Source organism: Ruditapes philippinarum, unplaced genomic scaffold (assembly GCF_026571515.1).
Source record: "Ruditapes philippinarum isolate M1 unplaced genomic scaffold, ASM2657151v2 ctg3237_1_1_1_1, whole genome shotgun sequence".
In the NCBI taxonomy this organism is placed as follows: domain Eukaryota; kingdom Metazoa; phylum Mollusca; class Bivalvia; order Venerida; family Veneridae; genus Ruditapes; species Ruditapes philippinarum.
Window position 1 is genome coordinate 224,089 of NW_026866022.1, and position 16,740 is coordinate 240,828.

General features: G+C 31.2%; 1 protein-coding gene across 1 annotated transcript in view; it reads right to left on the reverse strand.

The window, feature by feature from the left end:
- Positions 1-13,152, reverse strand: part of LOC132731026 (fibrillin-1-like) — a 63,777-nt gene extending 50,625 nt beyond the window's left edge. The window contains exons 1-12 of the mRNA XM_060717124.1: positions 13,043-13,152; positions 8,739-8,957; positions 8,194-8,364; positions 7,769-7,961; positions 6,911-7,019; positions 5,382-5,474; positions 4,816-5,031; positions 3,864-4,028; positions 3,556-3,638; positions 2,939-3,020; positions 2,164-2,346; positions 149-393 (exon numbers count right to left, since the gene is read on the reverse strand). Coding sequence (XP_060573107.1) covers positions 149-393; positions 2,164-2,346; positions 2,939-3,020; positions 3,556-3,638; positions 3,864-4,028; positions 4,816-5,031; positions 5,382-5,474; positions 6,911-7,019; positions 7,769-7,961; positions 8,194-8,364; positions 8,739-8,957; positions 13,043-13,103 — 1,820 coding nt within the window. The 5' untranslated portion in view covers positions 13,104-13,152. The remainder of the gene's footprint in view (positions 1-148; positions 394-2,163; positions 2,347-2,938; positions 3,021-3,555; positions 3,639-3,863; positions 4,029-4,815; positions 5,032-5,381; positions 5,475-6,910; positions 7,020-7,768; positions 7,962-8,193; positions 8,365-8,738; positions 8,958-13,042) is intronic.
- Positions 13,153-16,740: the final 3,588 nt, after the last annotated feature.

Sequence of the window (16,740 nt, forward strand, 5' to 3'; positions counted from 1 at the left end):
TACCGATTGAGTTAATCGTTTTAAAATGTTTGTGTTATCACAGTGTCGCAGAAGAGTAAATATCGGCACCATTTAATTCTTTAGCAGATTAAGGTTTAAAGAAATAACATATCAAGATATTAAAAAATTGGACCATATTATCGATTACCTCCAGCTTTCAGTAAATTCAGCAAAGTGACTATTACGATTTGCATTATTTATTGCCGAGACAGTTCCATCTCTATGTCGAAAATCGTTTGCAGGATTATTATCAAACTGTCCACACAATCCCTCAATATTATACAAATCTTTGGGAGCCATTGTAATGTCTATGTTCATTGTTCCTCGGTATCCTCCGCCGTATTCATTTTGAAAAAGTCTTATTGTTATTTTAGTTCCAATGGGTGTGAACACCTATAACAATAACATTTCAATTTGGAAGCATGCCAATAATCATTTAACCTCAATAATGGATAGTTTTTTTTTCATTCTTTAGAAAGAAATACAGAAATTGTTGCATTATGTTGTAATAATGGATTAAAAACACGAAACAAGCTATTCAGCTGAAAATTTAGTGCTGAATTTGAAATAATTTGTGATATCTGTAGCAAAATGTAAAAACTAAGTACATGTACAATTTGGACCTGTTTACAAAATAGTAAATCATTATTACTCTACTAATTGTCAAAATGCAATAGATAACTCAGCCATATAGTAAGGCCAATGACAAACGTTCTGGAAACTGTAACTAATCACAAAAAATACAAATTTTATGTTTTAAGCTCAATGGGTATTAATATTAACATCAAAGTTATATAAACGGGCGGTTTAATGACAACCGGCCTTTCTTTTTTTGAGACATTCTGCATTCAAGTCTACACAATTTAACAATTTGTGCTGGAATAATTTTATTCCGCTATAATCCATGACAAAACATGTTTTGCTGTGCTGGAATAATTTTATTCCGCTATAAACCATGACAAAACATGTTAAAGAAACAGAGTAACAGCAGGTACTGTATGTATATATACATGTATGTAGAGAAAAAAGAATACATAAAGAACGATTAAAATAAAAATGTTGCAGACCTGATTTGATAGAGACTGTTTTGGTAAATGTATGCTAATGTCCACGCGTTGGAATAATACTTATTTTGAGCAAACATTTGATATTGAATAAGAGTGACATACGTTGAGGTCTGTGCTTTAGGGAGGGCAAGACAGTAATTGCCATTTATAAGATTGATAACCTCCATTTTGGCTACTACAGTACAGCGTTATCGTGTAGGAGAATATCTTCTGTGCAAACCTCGGATGTATTAGCTTAAGCATTTCCAGACTGTTACCAGCAGAGGGAGACATCTCAACTCATTAAAGACATAATATACCTCAGAAATACATATCTTTTTAATGCTTCAGAAATATAAAAAAGTGTTTTGCCAGGAAGCTTGGATGAAACCTTGCCCTTTCCAGTTCCATAAACAGGCTCAATCAAATCGGTTCTGCAAAATTGTTTCCAATTTGTCGTTTTAGACGTTCTTCAATGATTCGGTTTTTCTCTATTTTAATAATGTTTAAAAGCTAGATTATGAGCATGTTAGATGTTTACAATTGAAAAGGGTAGTGCTGTACTTGAAGGCTGAAAGGTAGCAAATTGTAAACGAAGTAGTATTTTTACTTCCATACAAAATATTAATTCATTATAAATATACAAACTGCTTAAAAAACTCAAGATGCAAAAGATAGATCATGTATATAGCAAATGAGCATGTTTTGGAAATTTAAACAAGATTCCATCATTGAATAGGTTTTTTAATTCAGAATATAGCATTTCTGAAGCATACCGGGCCTTTAAGGTGGTGAAGAAGCTGTTCGTTTCCAATTCTTTGACTTATTTTTCCTACATACATCATTTCCTTTCTTTGTCAATCCTTGTGTTATCTCCAATATTTTGTTTGCTGTCCTCATGAGTAACTTACAATTGGTTATTTGTAGCTGGCGTTTGTAAGGAGATACTTTCTGTTAACTACTAAATACTAAACATTTATTCCGAAAAAGTACATGTGCCTTATTTTAGAAAGAAACTATAAAAAAATAAATTTTACATGATAATCCTTTATTCCAGTCATTATTAACTTTTTCCTAAGACAAAACTTATTCATTGAAATGTGAACAGATTACTTACATCGTATGTGTAATGATTAATCCTTATGACTTGTAAAATTCCCCCGTCTCCGCATTTTGTAAAGCCTAGATAGTTTACGCTGCCACACCTATTAATCATGAATACATCTTTACCTGCTCGTATCGCAACACCACATGCACACGTCGCATATCCTCCGTTACAGCTTCTAGTTTGTTCTTGTACCTGAGAAGAATAGGCATCTAAATCATTAATAACGCATAAAAGAACGGAATCCCATAAGAATGCCAAACGAACAAATTGAATACGATTGATTAAGTATATTCATTGACGGTAGTGTTAAGTGGAAACTACTGCCAATGCTCCCCCAGCAACGGCTTAAGCAGTTTTCGCCATAAAAAGACGAAAAAAGGTTATATTTTGAATTTAGAAACATCCGCAAATATGTTTATCATGCGGTCACCTGTGACAATGTGACATCTTATGATTTAGAATCAAATGAAAATATAAGAAATGCTACGATGTGTACCGATAAAATGTGTCAAATAATCACACACAGAAACGATGATTACGTGAAATTAATGCATTATCTGATTCATTCTAAATAGTTCTAAGTAAAGTTTTAAACATATTCAAAAGGTAGCTGAATAATTTGCCTTATATGAAAATATCCTTTTATATAATGTATTTACATTTACTGATTTGTTGTGATATACATGACACAATATGAATGTTAATTCTCGATATTATACAACGTTCTAATATTTTGTCAAGCAACGTATCATCTTTTAGATTAAGATGATATTAACTATCATACCTCGATTCCATACTTTGTGTTCCTATACATCAAGAATGTTCCCGGGTAGAGCTGGCCGTTCTTTCGTTGTTGCTCATAGTAACTGAAAAATGATACAGATCATAATAATAAAATATTTTCTATTTCAAATATATTCGATGCAGACAGTCTTGTTGACATTTTGCTGCAGTTAATTAATATAAATTTATCTTATACTAACCAGTAATATATTCAGTTTTATCCCACCGATAGTGTGGATGATATACTACGCGTGAAAGGGTTTATGTTATAGCTCTGCCAAAATAGGCTTTGATTTTGTGATTACGTATATATATGATTATCCACATATTAAACAGATAAACAAATATTCACGAAAAACAAACACATTTTCTTTTTATTTTATAAAAAAATGTTCATTAAACAAAATAGCAGATACAAATAATGTAGAATCCTTTTATTGATTGGATTGTGACTGTAAATAGGTAATCATACTAATAGGATATTTATCTTTGTATAGAATCTTTTGTTTGCATAAAATACAATGCTGAAAGATGGGCGCTGGTATTTATATGCATTTAGGAATCGTCTTTTAATTTAGTCTTAAAGGAAATGGATAAAGATTATTTAAGAAAACTTACACGCCGTCAGCTGATCTCATATGTGGATCTATGTGAGAATAACAAATCTTGCTTTTGTATTCTCCATTGTCAGATACGATAACCTTTGAATTTATAAATATTGTTATAATTTTTACTTTGTAATCTTTAATAGTGTTTATGTTATATATATGCATGTGTCAGTTATATATACTTTATAAAATGAGCACAAATATATTTGTGAAAAATGTATGCATATGTTCATGAAATAAATATTAACATCAACCGGCAAGTATATAATATTTCTTTTCATTTGATACCAATCTCGTGTAAAAGTATAAAAGATGTACCTTAATGACGGGGAAATTGTAATTTCTCCATATCTCATGACCCATTATATCAGGAAATTGTAGCATTAAGTTAAAAAGTCGTTTATCATTATAGTTCATGTCGGTTGTTACAACGGAGAAACTAAACACTGTATCGGGATCCCAAGTTGATCCTTTTTTCTGTGTCTGTTGTAAAAAGAAAATTCAATACAATCGAAATAAATAGATCAAAATTATGGTATCTATAATTGTGTAAATATTTGATATCAATAAGTGTTTTTCATTAAACGTTCAAACTTCAAAATAAATAGAATATTAAAAAAAAAAACATCCACAAAAGAGAGCAAAATTCATGAATCTCAGCCCACAACAAAAGCTAGCCAACAGGTCAACTGTTACTTCTCGTGCACGTATTTCTCTTCTAATCAAATATAGATAAATCATGTTGTTTTATTAAAAAAACGAAAAGTTAGCCAATCAGAGCATCTCTTTGGCATGAGGGCGAATCGATTGACCGCAAATAACGGTGACATCTCAAACGAAATGTTTCATATTTGTCACCTGCTTTATTGCTTGAAATATATTTCGTTCTAAATATGTAAATGTTAACAGTTGTGTGATAGTTCAAGAGGACAAGGTAAAAATAAAACAATCTTCGCCGAATGGTAAATGTAAATGACTTAATTATATTTGGCTGGTGATTGTCGGCATGCATCTTTGATGAGATAAGAGCTCTATCGGGTCTCTTGAACTTTGTCACAATAACCTGATTAAGATGTAAATATCTTGGTCCAGTTTATCTATCTTTAAAAAAATATGCCCGTCAGTGCATGTTTTTCAGGCACCAGTGGGCAGAACCACCAACGTTCCGTATGCAAGCTTGAACGTTTTCTCGAAACCATAGTGGTCAGGAGCAAGGCGTTTAAAGTCAACCCTTTTACTATTCGGTAAAACGTTATTAGACAAGATGTACCTGTAACCCATTAGAACATCGTTGGTTTGGCTTAAGTGCCAAACTAGTAACACCAGCTTTACATTGAAATCCTTCATTTTCATGATTAAATATTTGGAAATTTTCAATACAATCATCACCGGGCGGATCATTATATCTACAGCCTATTGGCATTGTTGATTGTAACTGAATTTCTGCAGTATCGCCTTTATCAATGTAGATTGTTGTGTTTATAACCTGTATGGTAAGAAATGATATCAATAACACACAGGTATATATCATATAACGATTTCCCTATAAATTCACGAATAATTATAATTCTTTAGCACTCCGTTTATATTTCATAACATAAACAAATGTACTTCAGAATTACATTACAACTTTCAAACATATGCTTTATCTCGATTTTAATTATTCGTAGCTTTCTCCGGCTTTTAACATACTATCTATTTTTAACATATATTACGTTTTCTTTATTATTTCTACAGTTTTGAGGCTGTGAAATATTATTACTATTATTATTATATAGTATAAGATTATATTCACTTAAGCTAATATCATTTCTTTATTTGATTATACTAACTTACTTTAATGCCTGCGTAATAGTTTTCACTAAACACCATGTCAGTAACACTAGCATTTGGAGCATCTGAGGTCAGAGCACTTATGCCGCAATAAATCTGTTTGATAAAATGTATTATAAGGTAATATACATGGTTGAAAAAAAATCTGGAAACAAAGTGAGTTTACAAAGCTGAATTTTAATGGACGAGTGCACTGTTGTCAAAACTATATTTGACACAACTATGGTTTTTGAAATTTTGACAGAAGTTTGATATTTCGAGAAAATATGGATTTTATATTTAGAATATTTGGCCCCTTAAAATAAAATCGAGTCTTGATTGAGTGTGTCAGTGATATAATTGCAGTGGAAAAGGAAAGCGGGGCTAAATAAATAAGATTGGATTCAACATTTAATAAGGTGTCAAATAAAATGAGGTTATAATCCATTGTTTGTTCTAGTGAATTCTGTCGGAAGAGTACAAAGCTGTAAAACCTTTATTGGACAATGGACAGTGCATACAATATAAAAGATTGGATACAACATTTAATAAGGTGTCAAATAAAATGAGGTAATAATCCATTGTTTATTACAGTGATTTCCGTTGGAAGAGTACACAGATGTAAACCTTTATTGGACAATGGACAGTGCATACAATATAAAATTTTCATTTGTATAATTGTCAAGTAGAATCACTGTGTTTCGGACTGTAGTTAAGAAATCTCTCAAATAAAGTATAATCATATTTAAGTCACAAGCACATTATGGATGCAAGCAATGGTGTTGTAATTCGTCATTTATCAGTATCTTCAGTAGAAGTTTGAAATTATTTTAATGAAGTGACGGATGTCCACCATTTTGATTTAATGTTAACGGAATCATGTAACCGTTCAACTTCCTTAGCATATGCATTTGCGAATGTGACACTTTTTGTTTTCTGCATCAGCATATCATAAAAGCTTATTGTTTAGGGTTGCAGACATGTCATTGACATATATTAGACATATTAGAAAAATCGGATAGCTTTCAACATCCGGATACTTGTACACGTTTGAAAAACCATCATTCTGTGCAATAAATGAACTTAATATGGATAAAATCAAAAGGATAATCGTCACAATTGACATCAATGTAGACCACAATGATATTCGGAATCCGGCTTTTAGTATTGCCAATAAAGCTAAGGGACAAGCTGTTAAACTGAGCCTGCAATTTCATGAATATAATATCACAATGCACATGCATTTACATAAAGTTATCAAATACAAATATAACAACAAAATTGTTTACTTGATTTTTACGGATCAAAATAAAACTAATTAAATTAACTTCTTATAATAACAGCTCCTACAACCGGCCAAAAAAAAACATTCCATAAGAGACGGCGTCGCCAATAAACTAATGGAAAATGAAAAACGTATGAATCATTATAATCAAATTGTAAGAGGATGGTCTTCAAACTTCGTATAATACATAAAATATAACAATTTTAGAATAACTGGCTGGCTTTAAATCACAGGTATTTTATTAAAATTACAAATACATCATACTTACATTAAACCCCATTGATATTTTGTTGTCGACCAGCACGCTCTGGTGAAAAAGTAAGTCATTTATTTTTGTTGTCGGGCCGTATGAAACTAAATGTGCCCCATTCACGTACCTATATTCACAACGAATTAAGTGTAATGTAAATGATTGTAAAATTATACATAGATTTAATTACATTTAAGTTCAGTTACAATTATCTAATATTGAAAATAATGTTGGTAGTGTCAAGCCCGTATTTCTTTTCAATTGTAAAAAGTTATTGTTTTATGAAGATATTGTGGTGTACATAAAATCTTCAAATATTTTAAGTTTTCTTTTACTTTGGGACCATACGTCGCTTTTCATGGATTGACACTACTGTGTCACATTGAAGGTTCCATGATAACCGCCGTATGAACACATCTGCGAATGTTCTAAATTCAAAATTTCAGCAATGTTTAAATGTAAAATTCTGCTGAAGCCGGTGCTAGGGGGCCTTGACGGAAGTTTGAAAAACCGTCCATGAATAGGCTCGATCAAACAAGCCTGCAACAGTGTTGGGCTTTCTTTTGGGTTTCTGTTTTTCTCTTTTTTATTGTTTAAATCAAAAGAAAATAAAGATGTATCTTATAAAACTACTGTAATATAAATGAATTATACATAAACATCAGATAACAGACTTACGAAGAACAATTTTAGACAGAGGTTATACTACAGAACAACATGATATCAAAATATAAGTTTATGACCTAGCAAGCGAGTAAACCACTTTTTGTGAATGTGCTCGACATCTACCCAAATGATTTCAAATTGGCATCTACAACTCAAAACAATTTAAGAAAGTAACTCTAACATATAAAAGGAAGAAATCATGGCAATTACCATTGAACTTTATAAAAGAAGTCCTGCTGAACGTTGAACAAGCATCGGAACTGAAAGTATGGATCATAGTTTATGGAGTTTCCTAATGGACTAGGAATAAGAGTTTCTGTGAATTTGAGCTCAGGTGTTATTCCTATGTCTCCAAGTACAACATCTGATATATCAGGTGGACTGAAAATTTTGGAATGATTTTCTGAAGAAAAAAAAAACGATAAACAAATGAATGTATGATGTTTTCATGTTCTTCTTCATTCTTGTGCAAAATATTTAAAACTAATTCTAAGAAAGCCACACATATAAATACGTTAAGATTTTTCGTTGTTGCAGCAAATCTTTTTTATTAGAAATGAAGAAAATATACTTTTTTAATAAAATTATTAAATGTGTACTTTTTTGTTCTTTAGAAAACAATATGAACACTTTACTGAAGCAGAATGCACTGTATGACTTTGTCGGGGGCAGGTAGTACTGTATTTCATCTCCACATTTCCTTATCTTCACTTGATGTTGTATATCACATGGAAACAAATAATCACGTTTGCAGGCCACAACGTCTACAGGTGTCTCAGTTAATGTATCAATCGATGGGTGTGTATCTGTAATGAAAAAAAATCTAAAAATTGATTTCAAGTTAATGTTGCCGCTCACATGGAACAAAAAACTGACCATGATTAATCTGTATTTTTTATACTGGTGTGACGTAAATTTTAAGAAACGTAAGACTTAACATATTGCGCATGCGCAGACAGTTGTCGGACGGGCCGTGAGAGATGTAAGGCTTTCTGGTGTAAACCGTCTTTAGAACTAGTGTTATTCATTTTTGTTAAGAAGTGATAGGTTTTAAGCTCTAAATAACAGTTGCATTCATTAAATTTGAAATAAGTAAAGATACATTTTATTACAAGCCTAAACAAAGCAATCGTGTGCTTTTTGTTGTTAATGAAGTTCATAAACTTAAAATTTATTTTACCTCGCAAGTAAACTGGATAGTATGCCGAACAGTCAGTATAATTTGGTTTTTCTGTTGAGTCAACCAGAGTAAATTGCCATCCATTATATACAACACTGTACCAATCAAAGTTCAGATTATCATCGCTGATACCAAGATTTCCATCTTCTCCCCAATGCCTGCTAGGTTGACGAAGGGGCATGTTGGATAGATAGGCAACATCATCAGCACAGTTGCCATCTGTTGTAAGTAATCAAAACAAACTTTTAATGGATCAGTTTGCACTAATAATAAACCCATACGCTATGATGATGATGATGATGATGATGACGAAGACGATGATGACAGTGATAATGAAGACGATGCCGATCACTGTGGACCGACTTAAGTAAAGGCCTCAACAGACGGTAGCATTAAACTGTGCAGCACTTATAAGAGATATGATGTACACTTTTTAAAGCAATTCAACACCTGCATTCAGATCGTAAATCTATATTGTATGAATCACAAGGTTTTCCCCCAAAACAAATCTCTATTGTATGAATCACCAAGTTTTCCCCCAAACAATTCCACCCGAATAGATACCTTACATAATTTGTTCCCTATTATTACTGACATAATTATGTGTCAATGATATATATATGATGGTATTTACCAATTATGAAGATTGATTAAGAGGCAGGCCAAAGCATGACGAAATCATTTAGGAAATGCAATGTTCTGAAATGTATAATTTAACCTAGCACCATAAAGCCTGTTCCGTTTTTTTGATTTCACGCTGAAAATTTATTTTTTCTGTATGAGTAATGATCGGAAACTCTTCCATTTAAAAATTGTCTATAATCATTTTCTGAGTAATTTGAGATTCGAACCTTCCAAAACTTGATGGCTCCCAACAATTTTCAACATCCTTTTTACTCCATCTTACTACTATGTTTACATTATAGCTCCAATTGTTCTGAAATTTCTTTCATTAAATACATTATTTGGAGATAATTGGGAAATATGTCACCTGTCATCGTGGGAAGTTAGTACAACAAGAATTACAGGATAGAATATGTCCTATACTGTAAATCTAAATCTACGTCATATGTATTCAAAAACATAGTAGTCTTCACACATTAAGTTTGAATTGGTTGTGTACTTCGAAACCTACCGTCTGTTGAGGCCTTAAGTCACGAAGTTTATGAACGACTTGTTTTGTTGTTGTTGTTTTATGTTTTTTGACTGTTTTGTTTTTCTCTGTTTTTGCTAGGGTGTTTATTTCTTTTTTTATCTATTTGTTTGCCTAGCTTTCTATTTAGCTTTCAATCTACTTATTATATCCCTGTCTATATTTATTGTTTGTATCACATGCACAAATACAACCAGACAGAAATATCTGTATCACATTCAACTGTGATCCGGAATTCGTGTCTGGTGTATTCCAATTACGTTATGTTTAATTCTAACACTCCTCGTGATTTTTTCACTATACACAAAGAACGAAAAAGCCGGTGTTAAACGGCCAATAGACGCTTGTTAGGGACTACATGTACATGTATATGCGGCTATTATTTTTTCTCCCTCGATAATATAGTTAATATTTTTTTAAAGACAACAATAAAACACATTTTTATTGATATTTTCAGTCCTTACAATGTTTTCTTTTCATATAATGCTTAATGATTTTTAACATACACTAACGCCACAGGTTTGATCCATATCAGTTCATAAAAATCATATGACAAATCAATCAGTAAGCAAAGTAATGACGTCATCCTAAGTATGCAACTCATTCATAAAGGTGCTATCTTGAATGACGTCAGTCCAAGACAAGAATGATTAATCGAGCACTAATGTAAACACAATACGATCAAGACTGACATATCAGTTTTAATTTGTTGAAAACTTGATAAAATATTTTTTTTCTTATTATTTTCTTATATTATATTCTTGGCAACAGTAGGGTGCGAAATCGAACAGCTTTATACGAAATTCGGCACCTATACATATCATGTATAATGTTTTGTGATAGGGATAGACAATTTTGTAAGTTTATCTGTATGATGTTTTCAATGTTGAATTTTTTGCATCAAATATTCATGTTCAATAAATTTTGCCGCAGCATATCTTTATTTCAATTCAAATTATTTCATATACACGTATAAATGCATTCTAAATTACAAATTTTTAACCACTCTAAAAAAAGTCCAAAAACATGACGAAATGTAACACCTAACTTTGTCTTGCAATTAAATTTAGATTACTAACAATTTAATATGTAAAGGTGCATTTAATAAATTTCATACAAACAGAAATAGGTAAATAAATGTTTTTTTATCGTCTCCCGTTCTTATTTTGATGCCCAGACAACCCGTTTTATAAGCCTAAAATTCTGCAACCTCATTATGGCGAAATCAGAAGTACAATTTCAATTTGCATGAGAGACTCCGCCTTTTGGTCATCCGTTCATATATAGAAAATCAAAACACATTTTAAGTAGCTGTCCGAATTTAACGTTATATTTCCTCATTATATTACGGATGTTTCCATAAAATTTCGATTAATTTTTTATGAAATGATTACTTTTTGTGAACGACAGAACTAAATTAGTACAAGAATACCTCCGATTTGCTGTGTTCCACATAGTAACAATTGATTTTATCTCTGTGCCATAGCGCATACACGTGCTAATTATAGTCTTCATTTGCATTTTTTAATTCGTATACGATTTTTTTGTTACCGCGTGGTTTTCCTTTAAAAATCATAACTTATGAACGGTATTTAATAAGATTTACAACAATATTGTTAAAAGCGTTAACGAAACGATAGAATATTTGGTTTCTTAAGCTGACGGGAAAATATATTCACATTTTTATTTTATGTAGCTTTAATCAATAATTATTCTTTTCCATTGATTCATTAAAGTTTTGGCCGGGCTACACTGCTGTAAACCCGGGTTATAGTATGGTGAATGTCGGGCGGCGGCCGGTGGGCAGCGGGAGGGCATTGAAAAACTTTTCGTAACAGTTTTCTCAACAACTTCTTATCACAGCCTCTTGATATTTGGCATTCAGCATTGACACATGATCCTATACCGTGGGATACGATTCCAGGTCACTTCCTGTTTACCAACTTAGTTAAATTTCGGACATTAATGGTCAGTGGTAATTTTTTTTTCGTAACATCGCAGCATCATGATATTTAGTATACAAATGCAACCCGATCTTTGGTAACTTTGACCCATTTTCCCTTTATAGTATGCTATCTTATGAATCTGTAGGTACTAGTGTATTTAAAAAAACATCAGTAAACGTGTTTGTCAGCTATTTAAAACTGTTATAATTTACATTGCTTCCAGAAGAATTTTTCTTTAACCCTATTCAAACTATTTTGTCTTAAAAACACTCAAATTTAACCTTGAAAAGCATGCAGAAAATGATCAAATATCCTGATTTAAGTTATTACTTGACCAGACTATTATTTACTTTGTGTCAGGCGTAAATGTTATTTATTTAAATTCTAAATGATTTACAGTAATATTTCATTTCTTATTATCATATGATCTTTTCTCAGCACATAATATCAAACTGTTTGTCTGTATCCTTTCTTGCAAATAGAAAAGCATTAACATGGAACTGACTGACTTCTTTTAATAAAGTAACACCTAACTATCGTTTACCCTTAGCATGATAACTATCTAAAAACAACTTATTAAGAACACTATCATTAATCGTTTTTAGGAAAATATCCAAATACCTAATATCTAAAATGCTAAGAGTGTAAACCCTGATCAGACGGATTGGATGTACCGGCTGATCTTGTTATGTACTGGTGACGTGGATAGAATCAGTTACCGCTAACAGTCACACAGCATTATATTTTTTTCTATTTATGACAAACACAACAAATCAAAACATTTCAAAACAAATTTAAATGTATTTAAATCTATTAAAATTAATTGTAATCATTTATAATTAATATTAAAAAGACATCCATTGACATCATTGTTATCCGTATATTTCATATTGTCGTGAAAAGACGTGAAGTTTCTCTTTATACTACCGTTTTAGCCTTAAAGTATATCAATTATTTTTTTTAAATTGTAACGGACAGAACAGAGAACATAGAAGAACATAATACATAATCATACAAAATGATACAAAATATAAATCAATATTATCAAAAGATCTTTTAAATTCCTTAAATTAATCGTCCATAAGAGTGTGAATTTAAAGAAACCAAAGACAAAGTGAAACTTACAGCTGTTTTATTAAAAAAAATCCTTATTCTTATTATTTTAGAAATATTTGGTTTCTAAATCAAAAGAAAATCTAACTCACAAACTACTGAAGTATAAACAGCCAAGTGTAGAAAAATATAAATAATCCGCGATGCCTTCATCGCGCCTGCAGAGTTATTGATATCACACAAGACAAAACTTCAATATTTAAATATTTAAACGAAGAGGAAGTCATGAATCTGTATACTGCTCTTTGTACAGGTTTTACAAATTCGCACTTATTACAAATTCGAACTTATAGGTATAATAAATTTCTTTTATTAACTGGTATCAATATAAACTAATCTATCAAAATAATTGAGATCTCAAATATTCTTAAAGACATTATGACAGTCAAATAAAACTCATAGTAGTAATAATGAATGTTTTAATGCTTTAATTGGGTAAACGTTATATTCCTTTATCGACAGATTTTTTACTTTTGGTACTGAAACAGTTTCGTTCGGGCGTGTATTGCCTCTCCATCGCGGTGCTCTTGTTGATTTTATTTAATAAAAATACAATTGGGAAGAGATTCCAAACAATGACAGATTCCCGAGACAAGGATTGATCTACTTGGATTTCTTTTAATTAAAGAATCCACAGGCAAAAAGAAAACTCTTACATGTTTATTTTGTATGTAAATAGAATAATCAGTGTGGTTAAACAAGTAACAAGGTACAACGTAATAATCTTTAGTTGACATTTGTAGGGAGGGGACGGGATTGAGTGGTTATGGTCGTTGACTTCAACCATATGCCCCTAACCGATGTGGGTTCAAAATATTTGAATTATTTTATGCTTTTATGCAAGGACGCTATCCACCTAGTTTACGGAACGTCGATGGTTCTCTTCAGGTGCCCTTTTATGCCTGTAATAATCCACGGAAGGGCACCTGAGGGTTTCCTCTATTCGTAAAGATGGAAAGTCGCTATATTACCTATACTGTGAAGGCGCGACGTGGAACCCGACCAAAAATATTCAAATTTGTTTTTGTTACAAAGACTATTAAATATGTCTAGGTTTCAGACCTTATGTTTAAGTGTTTGCATTCACGTGTTTTTTAACTATCATTTTTAGCATTAATTACCTGGGTCATTGTCACAATATTTATCTAAATACGCCATAATTATACTTATTATATAATTACGTAAGCCTCATTACCCACGATTATACGATTGGATAGTGGGGAAAATATTTTTCTTTGAGACATACTTATCCTGCGTAGATCTTTTCATTCTGTCACACTCTACTGTTTGTTTAAACTTATTTCGTTCATTTTTTTGTTTGTTCATTTTTGTTTGCAAATACTGTGATACTGTTACATAGATATGTTTTCTGAACTATGGACCTCATTGGTATTCCTAATTGCATATTATATATATTATATATTATAATTACCTATACTTTGCCTACAGCGAAAAATGAACCGATGTACAGCAATTTAAACAAATTTTGGAAGATTGTTCGGACTGAAAATTAAATCTAAACAATGAAGTTATTATTCCTTCGAGTATATGTGTTCCTGATATTTTTCAGAAAAGGGCACAAGATCTGAATCATTTAGAGCAAATGGTATTATATGGTAATATGCTAGTGTTATGATATTGAAATTATAAAACTTAAAGAGCAAACAGAGTTTTTTTTAAATATATTGAACTATTATTTACTTCGCTTATTGCAAATTGAAACGCTTTGTGATAATTTTGAAAATTTGTAAATAATTGATTATTATAAGGCCTTCATATTTCCCAATTAATAATCAGGTACGACAGCATTTATTTGTTGGTGTCGTGTCGGGGATATATTATTTCTTAAATGGTGTACACTAATTTAAATAAGAGTATTCAAATAAAGATATATTTGCTATAAATTGAGTGTAATTTTGCAGTAATACTATAATCAAACAATTTGAATAAGCCTTAATATTATCTATTTATGGTTTCGTTTAAAAAACAATTATACTTATCTTTATATACATGTATATATATATATTTATATATATATACTTGTTTTAAACGAAACCATAAATATATAACTAATTAATAACAATAATGTGTGTGTGTGTGTGTGTGGGCGTGCGTGCGTGCGTGCGTGCGTGCGTGCGTGCGTGCGTGCGTGTGTGTGTGTGTGTGTGACCTTCGTATTTTCATGTTTGTATATCATATTTTTGTATGCGCAGCGTTCGCGTAGTTGTTGCACGCCTGACGGGGCGAAAGTTGTGCATGTATAAGGTTATCACTTTCTGTGATTTGTCAAGATTCCTAAAGCCTATTCATATAATAAAACAATTATTGATTATTGTGCCATTGAATATGATGTGATATTCACCGACAGAAAATCATATTGACCGAGGCGATAATTTGTCATCTGCTGGTGAATATCACATAATATTCAATGGCACACTAGTCAATAATTTTGTAATATATATCAGGTAGAAATAATACAAGACATAATGCATAATAATAATAAATTACATAGATACAAAACAAAGCAAAGTAGTTTATCTCATTTACATATCTTGTATTTATAAAACTGTCGATTTGCCTTTTTTACGAGACAATTTCACTGCAAACAAAAATTCGAATACACGACTTCTCTGAAAATATTTTGCATATGTGCCCATATAATAATATTTATTTCTGTTTAAATTATCCCATATAATTTATTGCCAAACTTTGCATTTTTAAGGTTAACCGTCAGCTACTTAACTATTTCAAAATCTCAGCTCATTGACATGACTAATAATGCACACTCACCATTCATACTAATTAGCAATTAAGAATAAATCTAATATTCAGTAATATGCCTGAAATCAACCAATCATATTCTTCACTTCCTTGTCCGTATTGACGATTACACTCCAGTTGTAGGTATTAAACGTGACATCTGTTAATGTAATATCATTGTAAAGAGTATTTCAAATATTTATTATATTATGTAAAGGTAAGGGGTTAGCTAGTGAATACCCCTAGAGAGTTATTTAAGATTGAAATTATAAATTAATATGATTCAGGATTTTTTCGGAGACATTATAAGATTTAGCAATATAAAAAGCTGTAATCCTGGCCCAAGTCCAAAGTCTTAACAGGAAAAAAAATTAAACATGTCTTACTCAATAAAGCACACAATTAAAGTAATCACTTTATATATTGTAGTTAAATGAATTATTGGAAACTGTATATTCAGTATTTTTAATCGAAAATTATTCTCAAAATCAAACCATAAGTCTCTCTGATACACTTAATTGTAAAAGGATTTTTTTAATGAGGAAACATATATATCTAGAAAAAATATAATTGATAATATTTCTTGCTACTTTGTTTTTAAGCCAATGAAAGAGAATTAATACCAGATTGGTATGTTTGTATTGGTGTATTTGTATGAATAGTGCTATTGATTTGTGTGTTATTTAAAAATGCAGGCTTGCTTCTTTGGAGTCCAGATGAGAGGAAATATATCACGATGGCGTGGCCCGAGTGATATAATGATGTGCATCCGAATGACAAACAATGATGTTATCAAGCGGTAAAATCAGATATTAAGATATATGATTTTGATTCTAACACGACATCAACAAATAAATGCTGCCATACCTGATATTAAGCTGTGCCTGATTTGTTTCCGTACTTATCTTCAGCGCGTCGCATTTTTTAATATAACATGTCTAATGGTTACGTCACATGTCTAAATATAGAACATCAACTGCATATTAACACACACTTTCGGTCCTTCTATGTTCAATAGGGAAAAATGCGT